Here is a 23,925-nt window from a genome sequence, read left to right as displayed (position 1 = left end):
CATATTGTCCTGCTTTAGGAGTTTTACCCTCTCCTCCACTTGTGGTCTTTTAAACATCCACAGTTCTAATTGCTAAGAAGCCAACAGCTCTGAATTCCAACTGCCTAAGAGATTCTGAGCTCTGCGTTTCACTCCCTAACATTTCCTATTTTCCCTCTTCTCCCATCAACCCCGAAATGTCATAAAAAACTACTTCATTGACTTCTCTGGTCACCAGCCGCATTATCTCTCGGATGTGCAGCAATGCTTTGAAACATTGTCCTGAACATGAAGTACAGGTGGGGAGACCAAAGCAATTTGATGCCTGAAGGTGGAAAAGTGGGAGATGCAAATGTAAATGGGGTGAAGATGATGGGCATGGATAGCAAAGGAGGACTTCTCAGGATTTGCATGTCGCGGATGGGGTAGTGTACTGATGGGAATTACTGATTTAAAAAAATACTGATTTCCTGGTTTTTTCCTGCCATTTCTGTTGTTTGAATCCATGATTTGGAATGTCAGGGGCTGGTCACCTCAGAGCACCAACTGTGGGCTAATCAGTTAAATGGAGATTACAGTGGGTGACGGATGTAAATATACAGAGGGAACATACCCTTAGATCACAATGGTTTAAAAATTTCATATGGGGATACACGCATATGTTTTCGCACAAATGATTGCAAACAAACATGCTGAAGCCCAAACGGCATTGAGGAAGCATACAGGAGGGAGATTGATCAGCGCGTTGAATAGTGTAATGACTCCAACTTTGCTCTTAATGTCAGCAAAACAGAAGAGATGATTGTGGACTTCAGGAGGAAGTCAGGGGAACATGACCCAGTCCTTATTGAGGGGTCAGTAGTGGAGAGGGTCAAGAACTTCAAATTCCTGGGAGGCAACATCTCCGAGGATCTTTCGTGGATACAGTCGCAAAGAAGGCTCTCCAGCAACTATACTTTGTCAGGTGTCTGAGAAGCTTCGGTTTGTCACCGAAAGCATCTACAGTTGGACCGTGGAGAGCATTCTGGTTGGATGCATCACTGCCTGGTATGGAGGTACCAACTCACAGGACAAGAATAAACTCCAAAGGATTGTTAATTTGACCTGCCACATCACAGGCACCAGATTTCACTCCATCGAGGACATCAACATGAGGTGGTGTCTCGAACAAGTAGCCTCTATCCTCAAAGACCCCCACCATCCAGGCCATGCCCTCTTCACTCTGCTACCATTGGGGAAAAGGTACAGGAGCCTCAAGACAAACACTCAACGGCACAAGAACAGCTTCTTCCCCTCTGCCATCAGATTCCTGAATAATCAATGAACCAAAGACACTGCCTTACTTTTCATGCACTATTTTTTTTTAAATTTATAGTAATGTTGTAAGATGGTTATAATATGAATGTTTGCTCTAGGACACTGCTGTAAAACACCGAACTTCATGACTTGTTCGTGACAATAGATTTTGATTCTGACACCCATGCAGAGTTTAATAGGTGTGGAGACTGGCTTGTTGGCTATATCTTGGTGAGCTTTACTGTAAGGGATCCCAGAACTCATGGACACAAGAAACTGCAGATGCTGCAATCTGGAACAAAAAGTCTTGATGAAGAGTTTTGATCTGATTAATAACATTTTTTTGATGAATATTCCAAATTGAGGAGAAAGGGATAATATTGTTCAATATGCTATAATGTTGTATTATGTATTGCAATATATTGATGTTTCTGTTTTTTCTATTCAATTCTGTATTCTATTCTCCTCATGTATTGTTTACTTATAATATGTTTAATAAAAAGAAAAAGAGTTATGACCCAAAATTTTCAATTTTTTTGTTTACCACAAATGCTGCTTGACCTACTGAGTTCTTCCAGCAGTGTTTTTGATATATGTTTTAACTATCTTTAATTCCCTTCCAAAATATGTTAATTTGTTTTAAGTTTTAAAAAAAATGTTTTCATGGCTCCACTTTGCTGCCCCAAATCATAATGGCTGAATGCTGAGATAATACATTCCATTCATTCTCATCAAATATCTTAAATCAGGCAGCGCAACTCTGTTACAGCGTCAGTGACCCTGGTTCGAATCCGGCATTGTCTGTAAGGAGTCTCCCCGTAGAGTACGTGGGTTTCCTCTGAGTGCTCCGATTTCATCCCACCTTTCAAAATGTACATGGGCTATGGGCTCGTGGGCCAGAGGGGACTGTCACCGTGCTGTATGTCTAAATACGTCTAAATTTAAATCATCTAATATCAAATTTGGGTTTGTGAACACCTTGGAACATTTCATTACAATGCAGGCCTTTTATAATTACAATTTGTTTTATGAGATTAAATTGCCCCTACATGCCATACTTGGAATACTTAAAAGATGCCTTGAACAGTATTTTGAGGAAGGTCTAATTCTATGCAGCAATCTACCCAGCATTTTGTCTTCCAAGTATCAGTGAAATGGCTTGCATCATTGCTTCAAGATTTGCGCAGTCTTGCTTCTTGCAAATTACCTGCTGCGTTTCCAACATCAAAGAAAGGGAGCTTTTCAAAGTCCTGAATTCAACAAAGGTAAAATGCACTCGGTTTTCTAAGTAGGGTTAGAAAGTACTCAAATTAGAAGTTTTCTGCTAATTCCCTTTCTGTCCAAGGGACATGCTGAAGCCCATCTCTCTCTCCCTCTCTCTCTCATTACATGATGATTTTTAGCCCATTGTATTAATGCTCCAGGGGCAGGGCCTTACACATTCACATGAGTATGCAAGTGCTTCACAGGACTAAGCTATCCTTTCAAATAAACTTTCAACTTCTTCTCACCACCTTCTCAAGGCAATTACAAGATGACCAATAAATGCACCCTTGCCACATCCTGAGAATAACACCAAACCTAATGTATTCTCATCATTTCCACTGAGAAGAAGCAAAAGGAAACACAGCAAATCCCTCTCAATAAACAACATGGCTTTTTTTTTTCCATGCTTCGCCACTCAGTCACGCTTTTAAATCAGCCTGAGTTCACAGAGGATTCCATTGACTTCAGCTTTGATGAACTTGACAGATAGTTGATTGGACACTCAATGCAGTGTTAAGGGAGAAATTATTTAACCGCAATGTGTTTTTAGTATTTTGACAGATTGCCGGCACTGTGCGACTGATCATTTCTCACGTACTTTTTTGAAATAGAGTGGTTTACAGTTTTTTTAATAGATATTAAGGGAAGACATCACGGAAGACTCTTGAGGTTTAGTTGCTGATCTCATTGCCACATTTGCCTGAAGGTTGCGGTGGTTGGTGAAATCATCTCAAATAGCAATAATTTGCTTTAATATTTAGGACATGATGAGAATCTTCAACTGATCAAGCTTAATAATTTATGGATCAGACGTATTTTGACATGGTTAACATTGAATATCTAGATTTCATACCTGCATTCTTACAATGCTCATAACATCCTTTTCTTTGGCTTGGCTTCGCGGACGAAGATTTATGGAGGGGGTAAATGTCCACGTCAGCTGCAGGCTCGTTTGTGGCTGTCAAGTCCGATGCGGGACAGGCAGACACGGTTGCAGCGGTTGCAGGGGAAAATTGGTGGGTTGGGGTTGGGTGTTGGGTTTTTCCTCCTTTGCCTTTTGTCAGTGAGGTGGGCTCTGCGGTCTTCTTCAAAGGAGGTTGCTGCCCGCCAAACTGTGAGGCGCCAAGATGCACGGTTTGAGGCGATATCAGTCCACTGGCGGTGGTCAATGTGGCAGGCACCAAGAGATTTCTTTAGGCAGTCCTTGTACCTTTTCTTTGGTGCACCTCTGTCACGGTGGCCAGTGGAGAGCTCGCCATATAACACGATCTTGGGAAAGCGATGGTCCTCCATTCTGGAGACGTGACCCACCCAGCGCAGATGGATCTTCAGCAGCGTGGACTCGATGCTGTCGACCTCTGCCATCTCGAGTACTTCGACGTTAGGGATGAAAGCGCTCCAATGAATGTTGAGGATGGAGCGGAGACAACGCTGGTGGAAGCGTTCTAGGAGCCGTAGGTGATGCCGGTAGAGGACCCATGATTCGGAGCCGAACAGGAGTGTGGGTATGACAACGGCTCTGTATACGCTTATCTTTGTGAGGTTTTTCAGTTGGTTGTTTTTCCAGACTCTTTTGTGTAGTCTTCCAAAGGCGCTATTTGCCTTGGCGAGTCTGTTGTCTATCTCGTTGTCGATCCTTGCATCTGATGAAATGGTGCAGCCGAGATAGGTAAACTGGTTGACCGTTTTGAGTTTTGTGTGCCCGATGGAGATGTGGGGAGGATGGTAGTCATGGTGGGGAGCTGGCTGATGGAGGACCTCAGTTTTCTTCAGGCTGACTTCCAGGCCAAACATTTTGGCAGTTTCCGCAAAACAGGACGTCAAGCGCTGAAGAGCTGGCTCTGAATGGGCAACTAAAGCAGCATCGTCTGCAAAGAGTAGTTCACGGACAAGTTGCTCTTGTGTCTTGGTGTGAGCTTGCAGGCGCCTCAGATTGAAGAGAATGCCATCCGTGCGGTACCGTATGTAAACAGCGTCTTCATTGTTGAGGTCTTTCATGGCTTGGTTCAGCATCATGCTGAAGAAGATTGAAAAGAGGGTTGGTGCAAGAACGCAGCCTTGCTTCACGCCATTGTTAATGGAGAAGGGTTCAGAGAGCTCATTGCTGTATCTGACCCGACCTTGTTGGTTTTTGTACAGTTGGATAACCATGTTGAGGAACTTTGGGGGGCATCCGAGACTGAGGTGGACAACATCTTGTCTACTTTCTACAGGAGTTCTATTGAGAGTGCCTTGGCTGCCTGCGTCATAGTGTGGTACGGTTGCTATAGAGCATTGGATCTGAGGTCAATCCACAGGACCATCAACGTGATCTACCGGGATCGTTGTCTGAAGAGGGCTTTATAAATCATTAAGGACCCCTTCCACCCCACACATAGCATCTTCCAGCTACTCCCGTCGGGAAAGAGATCCAGAAGTATCAGAGCCAGAACCATCAGGCTGAGAAACAGCTTCTTCCCACGGGCAGTGAGACTGCTGAATGACTGAATGAACTGCTCGTACAATCCATTTGAGAATCTACTATAATTTAACAATATTTATTTATTTTTTTCTATAAGTGCTGCATATAAATCACTTGTAAATATGTGTACGACGTCGAATTGTGCTTGCATGGTTTGTTTTACACATTAAGGACTGAAGAATGCGGTTTCACCCAGTTTTTCTTTATAATTGTATGATAATAATGGGCTTGAACTAAAAATAAGTGGTTGCCCATTGAAGTCAGGGATGAGGCACAATCTTTTTTAGCGTATTGTGAGCCTTTGGAACTCAGAGGCAGTGGAAGCAGAGGCTTGGAATATTTTAAGGCAGAAGTAGATTGATCCTTGAATAGTAGGAGGGTGGAATGCAAGAGCACAGAGTTGAGGATGTTAGCATTTCTCATTTTGCTTACTTCCTTATGGCATGGGAGGAGGCCATTTAGCCCTTTGAGTGTATTCCAGCTCTCAGAGCTCTCCCACCTCTCACTTGTTTCCCTGTAATCTATTTTCTCTTACATGCCTTATCAATTGTTCCCTGATCCTCCTAGACACTTATACTAGGGTTATCACATCTCAGCTGGCAACTGACCTACCAAATAGCACGCCTTTGGGATGGGACACTGCTTCTGGAGGAGACCCATATAGCCATCAGGGGAATATGCAAACTCTTTGCAGACAGCACCGGAGATCAGTGATGGAACACCACTTGTGCAACTCAATCAGCCCCAAGCTTATTGAATAACAACCTCAAGGGACTGAGTGACCTGCTTGTAATTCAGATGTATATTCATTTGTTTGCCTTTTTGGTGATTTGTTGCAATGAAATTGTGCCATTGTAAGTTTTCAGCCAACGTTCTGTGCAATCTTAAATTAAGTGGAACATGTGTCCAAAATTGAGCTCATTAGAATTTTCTTTATTGGCAAGATCAAGCCTGAGTGAGAAATCTTCTCCCTTTACCATGATAACAGATTGACTCAACCAAGTGGAAATCCTTTGTGAATTTAAACATGATCTGATGCTGGATTGGTCATCTCGCTGAGATGTTTTGTATGAGGCAAAGAAATGGATTAATTGTTAACTTGACTCCAGTGGTTACACCGAAGTCAGTAGAAGCGAAAAGAATAGATTTCTGTCTATGAACTGAACCTGACCTCAGGAGAACTTGAGGCAGGCATCAAGTGCAAAGGAGAAATGGATTTTATTCTCTGATGCCTAAATGAACCTGAGAACAATTGGCATTCAGAAATGCTTCCCAGCCGTTTAATAATATAACAACTCTTTCAGGAAAGGTTTGACATCCATTTGACAAAGTACATGCTCCCTTTCTATACTTAAAATATAAATTTTAATTGAACAAGAAGGAGCGCTCCACGTTCTGCCAATAACGTGTAGTGTGTGCCATTGAATGTGCGGAGAAAATCCAGTTCAAAATGTGCTTTGTGAAATTTACTCTTCCACTTACATGCAACAAAGGATTCAGGCTCAGTGAGCACACTCAGCTATGCCTCACATGTCCTGAAAATGAAGGCACTTGTAGGATATCTGTGCATGACTGATCAGACATTTGGCCTGCGGATGGCCCTTGAGTTTTCACCAATGGAAACTTCATTTCAGGTTGAGTGCAGTAGGAGATGGTAGTTACCTTTCCTGTGTGACATCTGTCCGATCTGATTTCAGATTAATTGTCAGTGTACATACATCATGTTGCAACTTTACAAATTTTTGGTGAGACTACACTTGGAGTATTGTGTTCAATTGTGCTCACATTATAGGAAGGATGTGGAAACTATGGTGAAGATGCAGGGGAGATTTACCAGAATGTTGCCTGGATTAGAAAATAAGTCTTATGAAGCAAGGTTAGCATACTTTTCTCTTTGGAGTGTAGAAGGATGAGAGGAGACTTAATGGGGGGGCAACAAGATTATGAGAGGCATAGATAAGGTGGACAGCCAGCACCTTTTTCCCAGGGCAGGAATAGAAAACACCAGAAACATAAGCACAAAGTGAAGGGAGGGAAGTTTAGGGGAGACATCAGAGGTAAGATTGTGGGTGCCTGGAATGCTTTGCCAGAGATGGTGGTGGAAGCTGAACTATTAAAGGCATTTAAAAGATCCCTTAGACAGGCACGTAGATGGAAGAAAAATAGAGGGTTATGGGGTAGGTAGGGTTTAGTACTTTTTTTTAAGGAATATATATGATGGCACAACATCAAGGGCCAAAGGGCCTGTATTGTACTGTAGTATCCTATGTTGTATTACATCACATACAATCTTGAGATTCTTTTTCCTGTAGGCGAGGCAGAATTAACACTTAATGGTAATGCAAAAAACTCTACTCAACTTACACATGTAAACAAATAATGAAATGTAAACAAACTGTGCAATACAAAGAGAAAAATAATCAATAAAGGGAAAAGTAAGAGTCCTTAAATGAGTCCCTGATTGAGTTTGTTGTTGAGGAGTCTGATGGTGGAGGGGGAGCAGCTGTTCCTGAACCTGGTAGTGCAAGTTTTAGATTTTTTTAAATGTTGGCATACAGCATGGTAACAGGCCCTTTCAGCCCACAAGCAAGTGCCGCTCATTTACACCCAATTGACCCATAACCCACAGTAGGATTTAAACAGTGGGAGGAAACTGGAGCCCCTGGGTAAAGGTACCGCAGACATGAGGAGAACATACAAAATCCTTACAGACAGCGTGGAATTCAAACCCTGGTCACAATCACTGGCAATGTAACAGCATTGTGCTAACCTCTACACTAACCATGGCAACTACACCTCTATTCTGTTGGAAAGAGAATGTGCTGGGTGATGTGGATACTTGATAATTGCTGCTGTTCTCCTATGTTCTCGATGGCGAGGAGAGTTCTGCCTGTAACGACCTGGGCAGTGTCCACTATCTTTTCCCGGGCTTTACACCTAGGGGTATTGGTGTCCCTATACCAGACCATGTTGCAGCTGGTCAGCACACTCTCCACCACATCTACCAGGATTTCTGATGTCATACCAAACCTCCGCAAAACTCCTGAGGAACTAGAGGTGATCTCCAGTCAGTAGTCGTTGAGCCACACTTCTCCAGTTGCATTGAACCTGAAGGTTTGGATTGTTTTCACATGTATTTGATGTGATTTAACTGAAATTTTAATTTGTGGCAGTTCCTTTTATCGTAGGTATTTCTCTTTCATCGGCATTCTTACCATCCTGTCTTGAGCCTGTTGAGTCACTGGTGGGATCTGATCTCAGAACAAACAGTTTATTCCCGTGCACGGTGGCAAATGAATTCTATGTGAGCAGAATGACAGCCAAAGCTGATCTTCTCTTCACCACACGCCTCTTTCAGTCACAAAGACTAAAGCAGAACCGGAGATGATCGTTTCCTTTGCAACTCATGCGCCATGAAATCACATGTTCATAGGAGTCCTTGTTGTAGCCTTGGCAACAATCTTTCTATGCTCAGCAGATGAGGATCAGGTTGGTGACCACGAAAGGGAGATCTTTCTTTCTTGCTTTATTCTGTGCTCAATATTCTTCTTCTTCTTCACTTCTGCTAAGTAAAAGTGAACGGAGGGATAGTTCTCTCCCTCATATCTCTGTCATGTTAATTGAGTGCAGCCAACACAGAATAAGGAATACAGAATTTCATGAGCCCAAAGTTGAATGCGTTCCCATAGCAGTTTTGGATTGATATTCCCCTCCAAACCTAAATAAAATCTCTTGGCAAGTTATGGCTGTCAGATAATTTAACTTCAAAGTACAAAAACACAATACTGAAGAAACTCACCAAGTCAAACTTTATGTGGCAAAGATAAATATCCAACATTTCAGGCTTGAGGCCTTTATCAAGGTATGAGCAAAATGTAGGTAGGCACCTGATCAAAATGAGGGAGGGGGAGGAGTTCACCGCAGGTAGGGGGTAATAGGTGGATAAGGGAAGGAGAGCACTCCAGCAAATGGGGGAGGGCGAAAGGCAGAGGGAAGGGGGTGGAGAGCTAGAGGAAAGAAGACAGAGGAATGGGGAAGGAGGGAGAGCGGGGAATGAGCTGGCAGGAAGCCGAGAAGTTGATGATAATGCCATCCTGTTGGAGAGTGCCCAGAAGGAATATTAGGTGTTCCTCCAATTCACGGGTGGGTGGCCTTGGTTTTTCCCTCATCCCCTCATCACTGCCCAGTTTCTATCCAGAGCAGAAACTTAACATTATCTCAATTTAATCTTTACTACAGGTACACGAACCTTTATCCAGAACCCTTGGGGGTCAGTGTGTTCCGAATTTTGGATTTTTCCGGGTTTCAGAAAACCCACCCGAATTGTGCTGCCTGTCCACCCCCACCTCCTTCCAGTCACCCGGCCTTCTCCCCCAACAGCTGTCTCCACTGACCGCCGGACCCTTGGCCACCAGACATCTTCCCCCAACCGCCGGTCCCTCGGCCACCCAGCCGCCTCCCCCGACCACCGGTCCCTTGGCCGCCTCTCCCAACTGCCAGTCCCCACTTACCAGATTTTGGAGCTTTCCGGATTTTAGGTGTCTGGATAAAGAATCGTGTTACCTGTTCAAGGTCCTGAGCCATTGTTACATTTGTTAGCTTGCTCATAGTTTTGAAACTTTGCGTATTTGAAGTGTGGAGGAATTGTAGAACATCGTATGAAGTACTTCAATTTTTTTTTCTTTTTTGGATAGGTAAGTTTTTGAGGAGGTTGGAGACCAAATAAGGATCGGAGTGGAAAGGGATAAATTGGGTAATGATACAACATTAGCTTAAAATAACAGTGGATGAGCTTTTAGAGGCCATTTCTCCTTCAAGGGGGTAAACCACGAGTAAAGTTCCATAAATCATCACCAGGAAGGACTGAGGAAGATTTAATTTAAGCATATAATCAGGATGTGCAATCATCCCTGCCCAATCTAAATGGCACCAGCTAGCAAGGATAATGAAGCAAAGTGTTTATTCAATTCTGCAGCAGATGGAGTTAATTATGGGGAAGTGTCCCAAGGAAAAGAGAACCGAAGATATTCTGAGTGAAATGGCATCAAACTGTCGATAAGTAGAGAGATAAGGGGCCCAAGTAGGTAAACTATTTTTGGGGGAACACGATTAAGTAGATACTGGAATGTTAGCCTTTATCTCAAGGGAACTGAAATACAAAAGGACTGAAGTGACATAATAGCAAAGATTTGGAAGCAATGGAGAGGGTGCAGAGGAGATTTACCAGCAGGTTGTCTGGATTGGAATATAAATCTTATGAGGAAAGGCTAGCAGAGCTAGGACTCTTCACTTTGGAGTGAAAAAGGATGAGAAGTGAATTAATGCAGGTAGTCCCCGACTTACAACCGTAATGGAGTCTGTAGGATTGGTTGTAACTCAGGTTCAGTCATAATTTGGGGAACAGGGACCTTGGGGTGCCAGGGGGAAAAGGGACTTTGGGCGACCACATGGAACTGGGACCTCGTGCTGCTGCAGGGAACGTGGACCTAAGACTGCCAGGGTGAGTGGGAACCTTGGGCTGCCACGGGGAATGGGGAGTGGAGACTTTGGGATGCCGCTGTGAGTGGGAACCATTGTATACAGTACTTTTAATGCAAAATATGTGCTTTTACAGTAGCTGTAGTAACATTTTTTTTTAAATTTGGTCGTATGTGCGGGTGGATGTAACTTGCGGAGGTCGGAAATTGAGAACTACCTGTAGAGGTCTACAAGATTATGAGAGACGTTAGTGCATTTCACACTGGCACCTTGTCCTAGTAATTAAAGGCCAATCTACCAGTTAAAGGTCCAGTGTGAAAGTTCCTTAATCGGCACACAGTGTCAATTCACGCTGGGGATGAACTGTCTGGATAGGTTGCATCATCCCCGGGGTCATCAGACACTGCGTGCCAATTAACCCAGTGTGAAAGGGACATGGACTATTCAGAGACAAAGTAGTGACATGTTGATGATGTTTTTACGTGAGTGCGGGAACATGAAGGAAGAAAAAGTTTAAAAAGTATGTATTATGATCTTGTATTTGAACAAAGTTAATCATGCCTAATCATTATAACATAATTTAGCATTATGTTCAGCACAGTATAAAATAATTTATAAAGAAACGCGGGTATGTGGTAGTGGCAATAAAACACATAGCCGCACAATTTATAAAGACCGTGGGAAAATCTGGGATGATATATAGGTATAGAGAGATAATGGACTTGACCTCCCAGTATTCCGTGTTGGCAGAGGGAGTTCTATATGCACGGACCACTCATGGAGCACTCCTGGAGGGGTCTCTGCCACACAGAATTCTGGAGGGCAAGTCCGCGATAATTCGATGCGTGTATTTCATCCCCGACTTTCCCACGGTCCTTATAAATTGTGTGGCTACGTGTTTTATACCACTTTCCCATGGTCTTTTATAAATTTATAAATGTTTATATAGGTCGGCACAATAACAAGGGCTGTAGGGCTCATACTGAGCTGTACATAATGCTTAATTATGTTATAATTAGGCATGATTCATTTTGTTTAAATGCAAGATCATAATTAGCGGATGTGCCACTCAGACGACACTGGTGGAGGATAGGCACCCCTCTCTCCGGGGATGTCTGGTGGTGACTGTGAAAGAACGCAGAGTACCAGTTAACAGTGGTCCAGCATGAACGGCAAAAATGCCTTCTTTAACCGGTTCATTGAATGTCCAATTTACAGGTTGGCCAGTGTGAACTAGAGCTATAGATAAGGCAGGCAGCACCTTTATCTCAGGACAGGAGCAGCAGGCACCAGAGGACATTGTGTAAAATGAGGGGAAGAAAGTTTAGGGGATACACCTGGGTAGGTTTTTTTTAGTCAGAGAGTTGTGGGTTCCTGGAATGACTTGCCAGGGATGGTAGTGGAGGCTGAAAGATTAGGGCATTTAAGAGATTCTTAGATAGACACATGGATGAAAGAAAAAGAGAGTTATGAGGTAGGGAGGGTTCAGTTTACATGGTAGGAATATATACCATCATGACATTTTGGACCAAAGCGTCTGTAATGTTCTGTTACTCAACAACTTTGTATGTGGTAACATAGGGTTAATTCACTGGGCCAGCATCCAAAGACCAGGATTATTGATCTGTGGACATGAGCTAAAATTCAACTGTGTCAGTTGGCGAATTTAAATGAAAGTAACTGAATAATTCTGGAACTCAAAACCTAACCCTAACCCTTTTGTGTCTCATGCAATCTTCAACTCCTCTCTTTGGATTCTTTTGGCACTTAAAGAAACTAATAGCCAATTAATTTACTGGCAGGCAAAAGGAAACCGGAGACCCACACAAGCACAGGAGAATGTGCAAACTGTATTCAGAGAGCACCAGAGGTCAGGATGAACCTGGACTGCCTGAGATGTGTGGTACAGCAACACTAACCGTGACACCACCATGCTGCTTAGGAGCTGACATTCAGGGAAAGTTCATTGTAAATATATCCTTGGCCAGATCAACAAACACCCGATTGTGTTAAAAATGTTTATTTTTAAGAGAGCAAAGTTGATGCCCAAGAGAGATTGAAAGATAATGATTTCACTGAGGATCCATGGTAATGAACGAAGAAATGAAAATGTCCAGAGGCCAAGATCTAAATACACGAATTCAAAAACCATTATGTCCCAGTCTTGGACATATTCAGTATCTTAGCCTCTGCATCTCCCTGGTGTAGGGGTTCCAACAATTCACAACACTCACAGAGGATATTCCTCTCTATATTTGCTTGCTTAAATGTGACCCTTACTTTGGAAGCCCTGCAGGGGAAAATATTTCAGCACATCCTCAATACTTTATGTGTTCCAATAAGGTCATGGCTCTCCAACATTCTCCTGAGGTCCCTCTGAGATTTGTCATTCGTTAAATTTGAAGTAATGCTATGTTACCCAAATTATGAGTAGATGGACCTTGATAAGGCCTCTGACAAGGTACCACATGGGAGGTTAGTCAGGAAGATTCTGTGACAATACGTATTCATGGTGAAGTAGTCGATTGGATTTGACAATAGCTGGATGGGAGAAGCCAGACAGTAGTGGTGGATGATTGCTCCTCAGACTGGAGGCCTGTGACTAGTAGTGTGCGTCAGGAATCGGTGCTGGGACCATTGTCCTGGATGATAATGTGATAAATTAAATCAGCAAGTTAGCAGATGTCACTAAGATTGGAGGCATTGTGGCCAGCGAAGAAGGTTTTAAAAATTTGTAGGGTGATCTGTACCAGCTGATAAAATGAGCTAAAAATGGCAGATGGAATTTAGTGTAGACAAGTGTGAGATGTTGCATTTTGGAAGCACATGCCAAGAAAGGACATTTATGGTGAATGGTTGTGCACTGAGGAGTGCGGTAGAACAGACGGATGTTGGAATACAGATACATAATTTACTGAAAGTGGCGTCACAGGCGGATAGGGTTGTAAAGAGCTTTTGGCATATTGGCCTTCATAAATCAAAATATTGAGTCTAGGATATTATGGTAAATTTGTACAAGACAATGATGCAGCCAAATTTAGAGTATTGTGTGCAGTTTTGGTCTCCTAACTACAGGAAAGCTATCAATTGGGTAGAAAGAGTGCACAAAAGATTTACTAGGATGTTGCTCAGACTTCAGGAACTCTCTCTTCCCTCTTTGGCTTGGCTTCGCGGACGAAGATTTATGGAGGGGGTAAATGTCCACGTCAGCTGCAGGCTCGTTTGTGGCTGACAAGTCCGATGCGGGACAGGCAGACACGATTGCAGCGGTTGCAAGGGAAAATTGGTTGGTTGGGGTTGGGTGTTGGGTTTTTCCTCCTTTGCCTTTTGTCAGTGAGGTGGGCTCTGCGGTCTTCTTCAAAGGAGGTTGCTGCCTGCCGAACTGTGAGGTGCCAAGATGCACAGTTTGAGGCGATATCAGCCCACTGGCAGTGGTCAATGTGGCAGGCACCAAGAGATTTCTGTAGGCAGTCCTAAGACTTTATTCCCTGGAGCATAGAAGAATAAGGGGAGATTTTATTGAGGTATTTAATGATGAGGAGTAAATAGGCTTTTTCCACTGAGGATAGGTGAGGTACAAACCAGAGAACATGGGTTAAGAGTGAAGGGGAAATGTTTAGGGGGAGCATGAGGGGGGACAAAAGAGTGGTGGAACAAGCTATCAGCTGAAATGGTGAATGTGGGCTCAATTCTAACATTTAAGAAGAATTTGAGCAGATACATGGATGGGAGAGGCAGGCAGGGCTATGGATTGGGTGCAGGACTAGGCAAAAAAAATGTTTTGGTATGGACTAGAAGGGCCAAAGGGTGCTGTAATGTTCAGTGGTTCTCTGACATGAAAGCAATAATCTACAAACTTCAGGAGAGCACTGGTGAACATTATTACAGTGCGGGAAAGAACAATTGAAATGCTAGTTCAATTTCCATTCGACCGCTGTCCCTTTAAGTTGTAAGTGTGCTAAGAGGTCTATTGTATGATAGTTTAATTGGCGCTTTTTAAAAGTCCACTTTTTAGGGATTTTTGTTAGTGTAAAATCTTTTAAAGAAAGAACAAATTTACTTTGTTCTTAACTCGTCTCATAAAATCTGCACTTTATATTTGCACCAATCAAAAATGAGATTATTATGAACTGGTCGAATAAATCACCTGTCTACACACAGGCTTATCTTTCAGTCCTTCCAAATGTAGGTCAACTGTAATAAATTAATTGAACACCTACCAGATTAAACCAAATTTTACCTTGTACTAAATTGAAAGAGTGAATAATGTACTCATTTTATCTCCTTTGTTTTTATGTATTTAAAAATGATTCTACTTCAAAAATTTTCATCTATGCCTTCATTAGCTTGACTTCCCCTGGCCTGTCCTTTCCACACATTGGCCAATTATACTCTTGCATGTAATAAGCTCAACTGTGGGCTTTCAATGTTTGTTCTTGGAATAAGGACAAGGCTGGTGTGTATGACCATCCCTTCTTGCTCCCTGATCAGGATATCTTGCCAGTTCTCTTCAGGAGTCAGTCCAGTATCAACCATATTTAGTACATTGTAGTTAGCCTGACTGGATAAGGATCTCTATGCCTAAAGAGCATTTGTGAAACAGAAGGGTTTTGCAACAGTCATTTAGTAACTTGTGCAAGATTTTGTTTTACTTGAATTCACCAAGTGGTCTGGTGGGATTTGAAATCATATTTGCATCAGGAGTCAATTCTGAATAGTCTCTCGGCCTCTACTCTCTCTCTCTCTTTTTATTGCTTTTAGGATTGCTCGCTGCTGGTTGTGTTCAGATCCTCTTTAATTAGCAACATTAGGTCAACTTTCATTTTGTCATTTAACTCATGATTTAGTAAATTCATGCGAACATATGGTAAGTGTAAAAGTGGGGATCTGAAGCATGTGCAGAGAGGAGAAGATGTCCCTGTAACAGGTTTCAGTATTGCGCAGTGAAAAATTAGTACTTCTCTTTGAACTGCTTCATGGGTTTTATGGACTGGAGTCATTAAGCATGTTACACACTGCCTATTCTTCAGTGCGAGTCAAGGTAGAAGGATATGATGCTAAATCTAAATACTCAGCCTGGCAGAGACCTGAATTAAATGGAAAACAATGAAATAGAAGGCCGGGCAGCATCTGTGCAGAGATAAAATAGATAAAGTGTCAGGTTAGTGAACATTGATGGTGACAGGTTATCAACTCGAACCACTAAAGTATAGCCTGATCTGCTGGGAGTTTTCAGCATTGACTGCTTTCATTGCACTTATGTGGGCTACATTGATGTTCAATTCCTTTCTCTTAAATAGTTTTGTTCTTTGGAGCAAAAATGCTTAAAGGAGAAAATAATTCATTCGTCGTGAAGAAGTGGGGAGGGGTGGTTTGGAGATGTGGTTATGGAGCTGAGATACTGGGATGGGTCAATTGGGTTGACAGGTCTATGTGTTGATCATAGGTATAGATAAGTAATTTATTAGATCGAATTAGATGGCTCTTCCAAAGAAATTTCTGTGTTATTAGTCATATGATTCCACAATACTGTACGTCAGGTAATCAAATAACTTCCAAATTTATTATGTGCGATGTCTTCTGAAAAAGTTCCCCTTTCCAGCTCCCACCTTTTGAATGAATTTGTAAAAAATTCTAAAATGTGATCTATTTTATGGCAACAATGAAGATTAAATATCGCCCTTTTCATTGAAATATGGGATGCATGCACTGACAAGCAGTTATTGCCCATTCTTAATGATCTATGCATACAGCTGATAATCAGGAGATGATTATCCTTTTGCAATAACAGTGACTACAGTTCAAAAATATTTTGTTAGCTGTAAAATGCTTTAGAATGACTTGAGATCATGAAATGCACTTGTTTTCCTGATAGATTTAATTTCTGACACATTAATAGCATGCTTTAATGGCTCACATTTAAAATGCGAATGTAGAAATTATAAGATTTGCTGAAAAAAGAAACGACTTTACACTGCATCATTCACGCATTGAAGATGAGTTAATAAGATGTACCGTATTTGACATCATATAAGACCCACAGGCATATAAACCTCCGCTTCCCCCCCCCATTTCAGCATGGAATATTAAGACATTTTTTCTAGTGTATTTACAGGTAAGTTGGCTAATGGGTTCCTCCTCCACCTCTTGCGCTGCTGACGGGGGTCTCCATGGTCGGCCATCCCTGCAGGTAAGTGAGTGGTGGTGGTAGCTCTTGAAAGCACGGTTGGCACTGCCGTGGTCTGGCTTCTCAGTTCCGGAAAGCATGATCTTGCACTATTGGTGGAGGCTGCTTTGGTTGGCCTTCTCAGCAGGGGAAGTGAGCGGTAGTGAGGGCTCTGGAAAGCACGGTCAGCGCTGCTGGCAGGGGCCTAATTTCAACTTTACATAGAAGACCTGGGGTATATTTCTGAGCCAATTTTTGGGGGGAAACTGAGTCTTCTATGTTGTCAAATATGGTAGTTATTGTCAGACATGGTTACCAAACACTCATAGTGGGTTCTTATGACCAACAAATGGGGTGACTGATTCATCTATTTCTGATAATGGTCAAGAGATAAATAGTTAACCTCCACCACTGGGGTTTTGCAGACATCTGTAGTTGGGCTAATAGACAGTTGTGTATTGTTGACCACTGACCAGTTTGATTGTTGAACTGTAGCTACTTTGCAAAGCTATTGTGTTAGTTAGTTCATGGCTTGATTATTATGCAAATACTGACAAACTAAAGGTCTACAAGATTTTGAGAGGTATAGATCACGTGGACAGCCAGCACCTTTTTCCCAGGGCAGGATTAGCAAACACCATAGAACAAGGTACAAAGTGAAGGGAAGGAAGATTTGGGAAGATATCAGGGTTTTTTTTACACAGAGAGTTGTGGGTGCCTGTAATGCCCATCCAGGGATAGCGATGGAAGCTGAAAGAATAGGGGCATTTAGAGACTCTTAGCCATATGGATGGAATGAGCATTGAGGACTATGAGGTAAGGAAGGTTTATTTTTTTTTAAGGAATATACAGGTCGATATAACATCAAGGGCTGAAGCGCCTGTACTGTGCTGTAAATATGAATCGGGAAATTTCCTTGCTTTTCTATGAATGCACCCAATGCATTTATTTCAAATCCCATGAATGGACACACCAGTCTTGTTTGTTTTGCAGTTGGAGGTTGGCATCTTTGGAAGTGCAGTGCTGCCTTTATACTGGATTGGGATATTAAAGCTGATTAATTTAATTCACAATTTCCTGATTCAAAGGTGAAAATGCTCTTGATCATACAATGGAGAAAAAGAAATAAAAGCAGAGCATTATAATTTTAAAACCACCTTAGTCATTGTTCCTTTGCTTTAATGTAAATTCAGAATGAAAAATGGGTTAATTCACTGGCCTCGCTGCTTTATGTCATACTTGCCCAAGGGGTTGTTGGGACTACTGGTGAATTAGCCAAATGATGACCACTGTATCTTCCCATTCACTTTTAAGAGTTGTAAAAGGTACCAATCTTGACTGATAATCATAAGAAATGAAAAGAAAAATTTGTTCTGGATTTTATTTTGGTGAGTGAAATCGTCCATGTGGGCTTATGAGTGAAGCAGAAAAATAGACTTGCCAGGGTTAACGCATTCCATTTAATAATGCGAGTCCATCTCATGGCTCAATACTCTGTAGTAAGACTTGGGAAATCCCCCCCCAAAACGTATGGGCCTCATCAGAGCTTTGTGTTTCACTGAATTTAAAATGTAGGCTTTGTTTCTTGAAAGCATGTAAGATGTCTAAATAAGTGAGTATTTCTTGGCCAGCAGTGGACATGATATTGACACAGTTGGCCAGTTATCTCAGGAGTAACTAAGTCAGGGCTTGGCAAGTGATTGTAATTACCATAGCCCAACATATTTTGTTAAAAATAAATAGGTTCCTTTCTTAATAACCTTACTGGTTAAAAAAATGTGTTGCAATGATGAGGGAGGTGGGTGATTTGGGCTTTTTTTGGTAAAATCTATATTGCAAATAGTTGTGTCTTTGCTGGCATTACTGGAATGTACCTCATTCAAATGTGGTTTACCTGTATCTTACTTTTTTATGTATTGTGTTCCCTTATTGCTGTTTACAATGCTGATAGTAAATGCTTCCCCGGACTCTTTTAACGTTTTTATATCTCATTTCTGCACATAGAAAATTAGCAAAGCAGGCAGTTCTTGAGAATGGGCATGACAACCTAATAGAGATGGATGTATTTACTCCACCATGTCACGATGGGAGTTACGGGGACGGGTACGTCATTTTGAGAAGCAAACAAAATCAAAAAAGTGATGCGAGCTGCCAACACAAAGTCTTGGCGGGTAAAAAGGGGACCGATAATAAATGTTATTTTTTTTTATTGATGACTTTTGTGACACTTTGAGGCCAAGACGACTTTTCTCTGATTTCTCTTAAGATCTAAATTTCTATTCATAGTAACATTCTCTTACAAGGCTATAAAGCAAAATCACTTGTCTGTCAGCCTCATTTCCCATTCAGACAAGCCAGCCTGCACTATGTAATAACAATTGGAGCTGCTAAGAAAATTCCAGGCTTTTAATTCTAATTACTGTCATCAGCTTTCAAAGCATTAAATTCCAACTAAAATGTTCCAAGTAAAATGTTCCCTTTTACTGTTCATGATTTTACATTAAACTCTGTAACCATCCATACCTAGCATTTTTCTTTGTAACTAGGTCACCAAAACCCTTGAATGAAGAGAGGACTAAACTTACTTAAGTTACCTCCAGACCTAAATGACTCTTCTGAAGTAGTCTAGGTGCCATTCATTAATGTGACACAGCACTGCACCATTTTGTGTTTCACTGCAAATTTCAAAACCAGTAAAAAGAAAGCCAATGAGATCATCTGCCTGTGCTAACAACAATGCACTTGCTGGTCTATCTAATGGTATGACTTAATTGTCCCATATTTAATTGTAGGGGTTTCAACCAGGGGTCAATTTTTTCCTGTCCTCCTCATCACCAAATGAAAGTTTTCAAATGACTGAAGCTTTTGGGGAAAATGTTCACTATTAGTAAACTGTAATCAACCCAGTTTCTTTGAGAAATGACCAAGGTCTCCTGCTGAAATTTACCCCAGAGCTCCAGGGACTGAAAACTATTAATGCAGTTTTTTTTTAAATAGTCCATGATAGTTCCCAACCATGCCTGAACATGTCTCTTCCTGAGATATCTTCCAGTACAGTGATTGTAATCCGTTTGAAAGCACGGAATCTCTAGCCCCCTGCACAATAAAAAAATGACGCTCTCCAGCTCACCTCTTCCATAGTCTGATTTCCATTCCTGGATGGAGGACAAAGCTTGGCACAGAATGCGGAATCCTTTAGCTTTATATCACTCAAGTCGTCTTTTGGCATCACTTCTGGCATGTGTACCAATGGGGAAGTTGATACTTCATTAGTCCATCTTGTCTTCAAACTGTGACACTGCTACATCTCCCAATGGGGAAGACAAAAAACGAAGATAATAAATCACATTTATGTGGTGCTTTTTTATGAATGCAGGTTACTGAAATGGTAGAGTTGGACTATTATTTCTACATATCAATTTATTGGGTGTGGTTATCACAGAAAATACCTGCATTTATTATTTATCTCTTGAGAACAAAATACAAATCTTGTTAAAAATCTTGATGCAATTGAGTGGTTTTCTGGATTTGCCAGTGGGTTCATGGTCACCCTTAGTTGCTACATAAACTGAAATGGCAGCATATAACAAAGTCTCACTCAGAAACTAGATTTGTGGCAAATGTGGGATAGGTCATCAATTTACCTTTCTGCGTTCTCTTTGGGGTTTCAAATTGGCAAAGTTGTTTGTTGTGTGGGTTAAAAAAAAATCTGGCACAATACTGTACTTGGATTTTAATCCATCTCATGCATTCAGGTCTGAGATTGGGACGTAGCATACAACTCATTTTGGAGAGTCTCAACTGAGTCATAGATTCTCAGGGTTATATATTGTCAGCACAGGCCCTTTAGCCCTAACTCATCTGTGCCCCACCAAGTTGCCTAAATTTGGCCATATACCTCAAATACCATAGAGGAGAAGAGCAAAAATGTGCTGGAAGTGGCTGTGGACTTCGAGAGCTTTGAAGGAGACCTTTGAACAGGGACAAAATGGGAAATGTTTAAGGGAGATTTAATAATTTCCCCTGATGATGCTGCAATGTCAATGCCACCATTTAAAACTACCCAAACACATTTAGATCCTCACAGGAGAAAGTCACTTGCGATACCTCAAAAACCTGAGAACATCACAGTGCCCTTAAGTTGCTGGAACTGTACACTTAACAGAAAAAGTTAATTTCCCAGGCAAGCAGACAAGTGATTTTTGAGACTGATTCATTCATTAGTACTGCCCAAATATTAGTTTTGTAATTGCCCAAGCAATTATAAGTAGTTGTGGGCTGATTACAATGGAAATTGAAGGAAAAGTTAATTGGAATGTGCACCAAAATTAGGTCCTTTAGAAATGAATGTATTTGGTTAAATTGTGATCTGGTTTCACCCTGAAGCCAATTTGATCTTAGCTTGTGTCTCAGCTTGCATCATTTTTTATTGTTATTTTTAATTCCCTGTCCTAAGTGTAACATTTGTTTGATTTAATGTACAGTAAAACCCCTAATAACCGGCACCTATGGGGATTGGTGGATGCTGGATAAGTGAATTTTCTGGTTGCTTGAGGTTGCATGCTGGATGATTGGCGAACTTACGGCAAGGTGCGCCAATTTTATACGCATTTTTTTTAACCCATTTATATTCCGCAATTGTTTGCCGGCTGCATGATGCTGCCGGTTGCTTAAATTCCGGGTAACAGGGGGTTTACTGTTATCAAAGTAAAGAAAACTGCAGTTGAGAATTGCTTAACTTTGCTAATTTTTCTTTTTGATTATTTTGTCCATTACTTTTTATTTCCAGCAGTAAACTAGCTTTTGTATGAGGGGCTTTAAATGACCCCCTATTTTGTGCAATGTACATCCTCTAATATCCCAACTGCATGAAGGTTAAAGCAGCTTCCTTGTGGTGTTCTGCTGTGCTGCAGTCTGTCATGTATAATTGCTATGCCATATGCTGTAAACTCTCATTGTGTGTGTTGTTAACTTGAGTTTAACAAAGTCTATTGTGACTTGTACATAACACCTGCTGAAAATGGAGTTCCATCAGAGTGAGAAAGTGAATATAGAATGAAAATGAACCATCGATAAGGAAGGCTGCCCATTTGATCTTCCCATTCTTGCCCCATCAGTAATGAGCACAAGTTGGTATTAGAATACGAGTGAGAAAGTGTAATTAGTACAAATGAATTGAATCAATAATGTTGGTGGTGGAACCATACTGATTTTTTTTTAAATATGAAATTACTTTTATCCCTGTATTTCAATGCTGGAAGAAATGCATCACCACTGAGGTAAAAATTGACGGCCTCTGAGTTGAATCGTGTCTTAAGTCCATTTCATCTCCTGATGCTATCTGCCTGTCTTTAAGCATGAAGACAAAACTAATGAGTACCTTACCCAGGAGAATGTATACAGGATAGGAAACATTAGGAGACTAGGGATTTTTGAATAAGAGATGATCAGAAAAACCCAGCCCTAGGTAAGATGTGGGATTTCAGAAAGATCTTTGTGAAGCTGTCAGGTTTGTTCAGTGACACGTTTGTCGCAAGTCAGCTCAGGACCACATCACGAGCTGAGATACTTACACTTTATCACTGTCCAGCAAGCCTTGTGCTTAAATGACATGATCATTTTTAAGCAAATTTACTTAGATGGACTCGCAAGCTCATTGAAGTGGATAACAGCTCCACAATCCTTAGGCATACTTCTTGCAATGGTTTTTGGGTAATGACAGGATCTCTTGAATAGCCAGGGATTTTTGTCATGGGATAATATCCCTGGCATTAGCCTCCTCATCACTTCTCTTAATTTTTCTTTTATTTTGTGGTGAAGAAGAAGGACATGCAACCCATCATGTCTGTGCTGGAACACAGCAATTCTCCTGCTTGGTTCCTTGTTGATTCTATGTGCCTGTTAATAACCCACTCAATCTCCTACCTTTCACCTGCATGAGGAACAATGTATATTGGTCATTTACCCTGCCAACGAGCATCCCTTTGGGATGTGGGGGGAGTCAGTTACACCCAAGGGAAACCCACGTGGTCACACACAACCCTGAGATTCTGAAATCATGAGACCCTGAGTCCATGAAAATAATAAAAATAAATGCAGCTGTTGGAAACCTGAAATCAAAACAGTAGTTGTTGGAAACAATCTGTGAAAGAGATAAAGTTTCGGCTCCGGGACTCTTCCCTAGTCCCTACTTATGTCGATACTGGTCAAAACTGGACTATTAAGAAGTACTAGGATTCTGTAAATTACATCTCCTGAAGTATAATCCAAATGGTTTTAAAATGTGTTTCTGCTACCATCGCTCTTGCAGGCTGTTTTATATTTTCCTTAATATGTGGAAAAGTTTATTATCATCTGATTGCACAAATACAACCTGACGAAACTGCATTCTCTGGTCCTTGGTGCAAAACACGCAGACATACAACCAGACATAACACTCATACAGACAGACAATGCATATAGTATGCAGGACATATATTGGTCATTTACCCTGCCAAAGAGCATCACTTTGATGGGGAAGACCCATTATTTATATCAATAAGTATTGTTTTGTGAATATGAGAGTCTCAAATAGTTAGTGTGAGCATTTTCACTGCCCATGGGAATATTAACCCTTCCAACCCCTCCAGAATTTTGAAGCCCACTTTCAGATTTGCAGTCAAATGCTCTACCACTGAGCTATACCCCCATCGCCCACTTTCAGATTTAACGCACAAGATCACAAGATATAGGAGCTGAAGTATGCCCCTTGGCCCTTCGAGTGTGCTCTGCAAAGCTGATCCATCCACCCATTCAGCCCCACTCCCCAGCTTTCTCCCTTTAAGCCTTGATGCCATGACTAATCAAATAACTGTCAATCTCTGCCTTAAATACACCCGGGGACCTTGCTGCCACAGCCACAATCCTCTGACTAAAGAAATTTTTCCACATCTCTTGTTTTAAATTTATGTCCCTTCATCCTGAAATTGTGCCCTCTTATCCTAGAATCCCCTACAATTTGAAACATCCTTGCCACATCTACTCAGTTCAGGCCTTTCAGCATGAGGTCCCCCCTCATCCTCTGCACTCCAACGAGTCCAGTCCAAGAGCCGACAATCATTCCTCATATGCTAACCCTTTTATTCCTGGCATCATTCTAGTAAACCTTCTCTGAACTCCCTCCAGCACATCTTTTCTCAAATAAGGCGAGGTCTCACCAGTGCTTCATAGAGTCTCAACAGCCCTGCCCTTGTTTGCAAACCCTCTAAAAATGAATGCCAAAATTCTATTCATCATCAAC

At 41.6% G+C, this 23,925-nt stretch overlaps 1 protein-coding gene across 17 annotated transcripts in view; it reads left to right on the top strand.

Annotated features, from left to right (window-relative positions):
- Window positions 1–23,925, top strand: part of LOC138764513 (teneurin-3) — a 4,541,667-nt gene that overhangs the window by 4,288,299 nt on the left and 229,443 nt on the right. For 15 of the 17 annotated variants that reach the window (XM_069940598.1, XM_069940580.1, XM_069940589.1 and 12 more), the window contains one exon: window positions 18,651–18,749. The exons of the other annotated variants lie outside the window; for them this stretch is intronic. In XM_069940598.1, the coding sequence (XP_069796699.1) occupies window positions 18,651–18,749 (99 nt within the window). The remainder of the gene's footprint in view (window positions 1–18,650; window positions 18,750–23,925) is intronic. 17 annotated transcript variants of the gene reach the window in all.

This window comes from Narcine bancroftii, chromosome 1, assembly GCF_036971445.1.
Source record: "Narcine bancroftii isolate sNarBan1 chromosome 1, sNarBan1.hap1, whole genome shotgun sequence".
NCBI classification, from domain to species: Eukaryota; Metazoa; Chordata; class Chondrichthyes; order Torpediniformes; family Narcinidae; genus Narcine; species Narcine bancroftii.
Note: the sequence above shows the minus strand (reverse complement) of the source record. Positions and strands in the feature narration are given on the sequence as shown.